The sequence below is a fragment of the Olea europaea genome, chromosome 7, assembly GCF_002742605.1.
Source record: "Olea europaea var. sylvestris chromosome 7, O_europaea_v1, whole genome shotgun sequence".
Taxonomy (NCBI): domain Eukaryota; kingdom Viridiplantae; phylum Streptophyta; class Magnoliopsida; order Lamiales; family Oleaceae; genus Olea; species Olea europaea.
In genome coordinates, this window is record NC_036243.1 from 11447093 (window position 1) to 11453425 (window position 6333).

Consider the following 6333-nt stretch of genomic DNA (forward strand, 5'->3'; position numbering starts at 1 on the left):
ACATAAGTATCAATTAGTTCAAATTACGAGTTGAAGTGGTTAAACTACTAACTTAAAAATTCAAGATTTTAAATGCATGGTATCACGCACACAAATTTGATATTGTGCTAACGTGTAGTGTAGGCTAAATTAATTTTATTAATTTTTGAATTAAATGCTCTACACGAATTAATATTTTTTTATTATTAACCATTTTATTTGAACATTTAAGTTGTTATAGAGGATTCAATTTGTTTTTTTCAATTAAATGCCTGACACAAATATGAAAAATTGTATTAAAAGTTTAAACTATTATAGAGTAGTCCAAATCAATTTTATTAATTTTTGAATTAAATGCTAGACACGAATTAATATTTTTTATTATTAACCATTTTATTTGAAAATTTAAGTTTTCATAGAGGATTCAATTTGATTTTTCAATTAAATGCCTGACACAACTATGAACAATTGTATTAAAAGTTTAAACTATTATAGACTCACCTTATAACTTTTATATTAATTTATAGATGTTGTATAGGATCCATCTAAATATTGTTTTCAACATATTACTTTATGTATCGATCAGATTTATTTCCTGATCAAAGATCCGACACTTAAGACTATATTGGGGTAGTAATTGGATATGAGCTCAAATATTTTTTTTTCTTTAAATACGAGTGAAAACTCAATTCTAAAAGATAAAATTTGAACTTAAATTCACTTTTTTTATTTGGCCAAAACTTATTCAAAAGTAATTTTTAAACGGGATAATTAGGATTTAACTTCAGAACCTTTCATTCCTAACCTTTTAAATAAGATTAAGGTTCTGACTCTTCCGCGTTTTTATTACAAGAAATTGAGATTCACGTGGAAGAAAAATGACAACATGGATGTTAAAGTTGCATGTGACTTTCAAGTTGATTGAAGCTAAAGGTAAAACTATCGAGTCATTTAATATTTTCTTAATTTTAATGCAAAATTCACATCTATATTGTCAATTTCCTTCACATGAGAATCCAATTTCATCAAATAGATTGAGAAACCAAAACCTGACTTTTACGAAGTTAAATGAAGCGATTTCCCACCACCCAAATGTTGAGAATCCCAGCCTAATTCCCCTTTTTAAATTTCAACGATTATTGTATGAAGCTTTAATGATGGTTTCTTACTTTTGTCTATATAACATGTCTTCAATAGTCAAATATGAGCCCAATTGAATCTAGAGACTAGTCATATCAGAACTTAAAACAAGGGTGATCTCATCATATCACGTACATCACCTACAGAACAGTAATCACAAAACGACATAAAAATAAAGAGACAAAAGGAAGGGAATTGTGCCGCATTATCGGATTGATTTTACCAAAATTGTGTTAAATTAACACTCGAGAGCATTTCATTGGTAGTTAGATAAAAATATTTTTCAACCATCATATCATAATTTGCCAACGAATTATGCTATAAGTACACTCATTTTTACACCATCTTTGATAGCCCTCTCACATCACACGAGTGGATCTCACGATTAAAATAATTAAGGGATCCACAGTCCACTCGTGTGAGTGGATTGTCAAAATGATTTGTTGTACACTCAGCATAATTCTTTGCCAACTCATTCTGACAATCTGATTTTAATAAAATTATCTGATAAAATGACATAACTCAAAGAAAGGTCCCACAATTCCCATGTCCCAAAATTACAACGTACTCCCTTAATTACAACCTGGCTGTAATCCACCACACCACTTACAGGTTGGCAACCTTCACTCTCATCCAGCTCCTCTATCCAAATTCCAAAAACATTATTTCTAAAAAAATAATTTTTTAAATAGTGAATTTTTGTAAAATGCATGATCAAAAAATAGAAAATTTTTAAATATACATGCAAAAATATTTTATTATATGAATGTGTGATTGAAAATGAGTATATAAAAAATAGTTTTGAAAAATAGCTGGCTAATTCTTATCAATTCTTTATTATTTTGATTTACTTGAACCAACAAAAAATATTTTTGGAATAACTTCTTTAATGATATAAAATGCCATAAAATCAAGAACTTATTTGTAAATTCTGAATTTTTAGAATAATTTAAACGACTTCATTAATAGCTTCTTCACCTGAAAATCGAAATGTTTACACTCTCAAAACGAAAATTTTGTTTACTTATTAGATTTTTTTATTTTTTTATATAAATTTATATCAGTATTGACTTTGCTGATTAGTAAATTAATTGTATTAAATAATTCGTGTTAAAAATTAAATTTAAACAATAAAATTCTTTTTATTGATACTTGATAGGCTGCATTTAAAAGTTTTTTACTTTTTACTGTTGAATTTTGTTTAAGTTCAGACGCGACAATAATACACCACTCCTTCAATGTGTGTGTGTATATATATAGATAGCTTTCTCCACTTCCTTCCATATTCACTTTTCATACACAGAAGGAGTTTAAAATAATGGGTATATGCAGTTCCTGTGAAGCTACCTCTGTAGCCACAGCAAAACTGATATTATACGACGGAAAATTACAGGAATATCCATATCCTGTAAAGGTTTCTTATGTATTACAGAAGAACCCTACGTATTTCATATGTAATTCCGATGAAATGGATTTCAACGAAGTGGTTTCAGCGGTGAGTGACGACGAGGAATTGCAGCCGGGTCAGCTTTACTTTGCTTTGCCTCTAAGCCGATTGAAGCACCGGCTTCAGGCAGAGGAAATGGGGGCATTGGCCGTGAAGGCCAGCTCCGCGTTGGCCAAGAGTGGTTACAGCGACAAATGCGGTTGCCGGCGGCAAGTCTTGGTGTTTCCCACAGAGAATCAACTGAAACCGCCGGCGAACGGTGGTGCTACTGAAAGTAGTATGAGGAGGAGTGGTAGTGGTGGTAATAAGAGGAGAGGGAAATTTGCGGCGGGGCTGAGTGCAATACCTGAATAGGGGTATTTTGGGAAATGCAGGTCGAAAATTCATTTTGTAAATATTGTAATGAGTCGAATGACGGATCATTAGTTAACTAATTAGAATTGCTGGTTGGCTCAAATTGGCGTTTATTTATGGTTTGTTTACAGTTTTGCCCCTATTCAAGTTGATCCGAATACTACATCCTTTGCTTCGCATGCTACTGTTCCAGCGTTTTGACATTATGATTATATTCACATGGAACAACTAATTTAGTATATATTCTAGTAATATTGTTATCTCAATGTCAATGTCGAACGATTAAGTCACATTATTTAATTGAACAGTTAAAAAACAATTTTTTTTATCCAATTAATTGTTGACAACAATGTAAATGTCAACGATAGTGTAAAAAAATTAATATATAAATGGCATAATTCAACAAATTAAGTCCCGTTTTGTAGCAATTTTTTACCTTAGAAAATCAATTTTTTAACTATTATTTTACTATTTCAGTTGTCTTTCTTTATTTCTTCACTCATAAATGGGACCCATTTTTCTCTTTAAAGATAAAAAAAAAATTAATTCTCATAATCACCACCGAACATACTCTAAATGAACAATTACATTAGAGAAATAATTTAGTAAGTATCGATGACATGACATACTAGTTTATTAATTTACCAATAAATTAATACGTCGTGTCATTGATACTTAACTTATCAGTACTTAATATATCATTGCTAAACATACCAAATTTATATAACTCCTAGACTAGTGATGTTAGATAACTTAATAATAATGAATATAAGTCCCTGTTTGGTTTAGAAAATAATTACATTTTATTAAATTTTGATAAAAGTTGATGAATTTTGTAGTTAAAAATTGTAAGCCTTTTGAATTGTGTGATTAAAATTAAGTGTTAATTTTAAATTGGATTATAATCCATTTTTTTTAGCTCCCATTTGATTTTCATTTTTCTAAAAATGAAAATGAAATAAATAGTCGTTATTTGACCCACACAAGAGATAAAACTCAAATATTGTGATTTGATGTGATGAATAACAATCATATTTTTTATTTTTATGGTAAAAAAATAGGATTTAGTTGAAAAAAAAAATAAAGTTACAATTTATCAATCAAAATGATACTATCGAGGGAAGGAATAGAGAAATGTTTGACCTATGGAGGTTCGAGGATACAGGGAGGATAATAGGTTGAAGCTGTGGAACAACTCTTTACAGCTGGAGCCACGTAATTATCTTATATATGGATGGGTTGATTGCACTCTGAAATGTCCTTTAATTAATTATGCAATGTTGACGTCGTCTTTGTGATTTTCAAGAAGATAGAAGCCCGTTTGAGTCCATTTTTTAACAATATATTTGTTTCAAATTTATTTTTAATCATATATTCTCTTAATAAAATAATTTCATATGTAATGTCGAACTTTTTCATATTTTTTAATCACGCATTATTTAAAAAATTACTATTTCAAAATTATTTTTTATCAAATAATGGGGTTCAAACAAGGGCTGAAATTGCTCCAAAACTGTCTGCGTATGTATTTAAAAATAATTTGTTGCTTTAAAAATTATGTGCTTGTTTAGTAGGAATTTTAATAAATGATTTTTTGACTGATTAGATATAAAGTAAATCCTATTGTGAGAAAAAAATTCAAAAATAACGACTGAAATAATGGTCAAAAAATTGATTTTAATTGGTTTAAAATCTGTACCAAACAAGCATTAGGAAAATTTTTATACTACTTTGTTTGTGCTCTTAGATTAATTTTATAGAATTATTATTTATGAAATTACAATAAAATATTTTGTTTTATTAATTTCTAATCTTGTCACTGACATGCTTGAACCTTATTTCGACATTAAGGGGATTTTATTCATTACCTTACTTCACTTGCGGACACATCTATGTAAATAAAATAATAAGGAGATTTTTTAATATTACTATCGCTTTCGTATTTCTCAAAAACATTCACACAGAGCCCACAGAAGAACTTTTCCCATTTAATGATTACTTTCAACAAATAGTCTCAATTATTTGCTCACCGCCAAACTTATTTCAAATAAGATAAGATATTTTTTAGTCTAGAAAGTATGTTAAGCCTAAGGTCATCTTTAATTGTTTGCATCAAATTGGTGTAACTTTCAAACCAACTTGTAAAGTCATTTTCAACCATTAAACCAAATATAAAAATAAATGAATAGTATTTTCTTTTTTTTTTCTCTCAATAATTAATTTTTTCAGAAATTATTTAATTATAAATTACATTATTAAATTAAAAATTATAATCAATGAACTAAAATATTTGATTAATTAAAAATAAAAAAATTACGCTGAATATCACAATTTAAATACGATAATGAATAAAAGTTAAAAATCATTGACAATTTAATATAATTAATCTGAGAAATGACATGAGGTGAAATAAGTGAATATTATGAAATCCACAGGCGACGTCGGTTTGAGGTCCCCTCTTTTATTTCCTAAGGTAGAGTTGGCTTCAAATCATAGATGATGTGAGCCAGCTGCCAGAATCCAATGCAACATAAAACAAGTGAAATTGGTAATTTAATTTAATTTTATTTGTTTTAAAGGCAAAGCAATACTCATCAAACATGTTTCATTATTTGTAGGGAAAATTGTAGTCGAGATCCTGAACCTTTAAAACATTTGCAAATTATACCAAAAAAAAATCAATTTGGCCACATTTTGACCAAATTAAAATTCCTCATGGCCACGGTATCTGGAGTCTGATGCCACCACATCCTTTGCAGATATGGCCTTACCAGCAATTGCATAGATTGCATATGATAATTTCCTAGTCATTATCACATGGCGTGCTGTCTATTTTAATAGGAACTAATCTTTTTTGAGTTGATTCAAGATTTTTTGGACCTGATGCTGTTCTAATTTTATTCGAATTTGGAGTAAACTGGTCTTCAATTGGTGTTGGCAGAGGAGCAAATCAATTTTGCTGATGATGGTGGTGGGATTTTGGGTTGTTTGGGTGTTGGGGGGACATTTTATTTTTATTTTTTAATTATTTTAATAGAAAAATATGAATTTACAATTTTGCACTTTTAAATTTGGTCAAATGTAGCAATTTTTATTTTTTAGGTTGACTAAATGTCAAATGAATGGATTTCGTCTATATGTTCTCCAATTGCAATCAAAATGAAATGTTTGAAAATAATTTGCAATAATAAAAAGAATTGGGACCCCAAGTACAATTTTCCCTTATTTCTATGAGGAAGATATTTTAAAGCACAAGACAGAGATAATAGACCATGATCGATTTTAGATCGATGGGTCGAGATGACTATTGAGATGAGCTCGTTGAGTTTAATTTTTAAAATAAAAAAGTGTAAATAGAAAAAAAAAAAAAAAAAAAAAAATAAAAAATAAAATCAAAATTTTAAGTTTCAAAA

The 6333-nt window shown here is 28.7% G+C and overlaps 1 protein-coding gene across 1 annotated transcript; it reads left to right on the forward strand.

Annotated features, from left to right (window-relative positions):
* Positions 1–2393: 2393 nt before the first annotated feature.
* On the forward strand, positions 2394–3099 carry LOC111397683. Its single transcript, XM_023024681.1, has one exon. It carries the CDS (start codon positions 2438–2440, stop codon positions 2918–2920), a length of 483 nt encoding a protein of 160 aa, XP_022880449.1. The 5' UTR covers positions 2394–2437; the 3' UTR covers positions 2921–3099.
* Positions 3100–6333: the final 3234 nt, after the last annotated feature.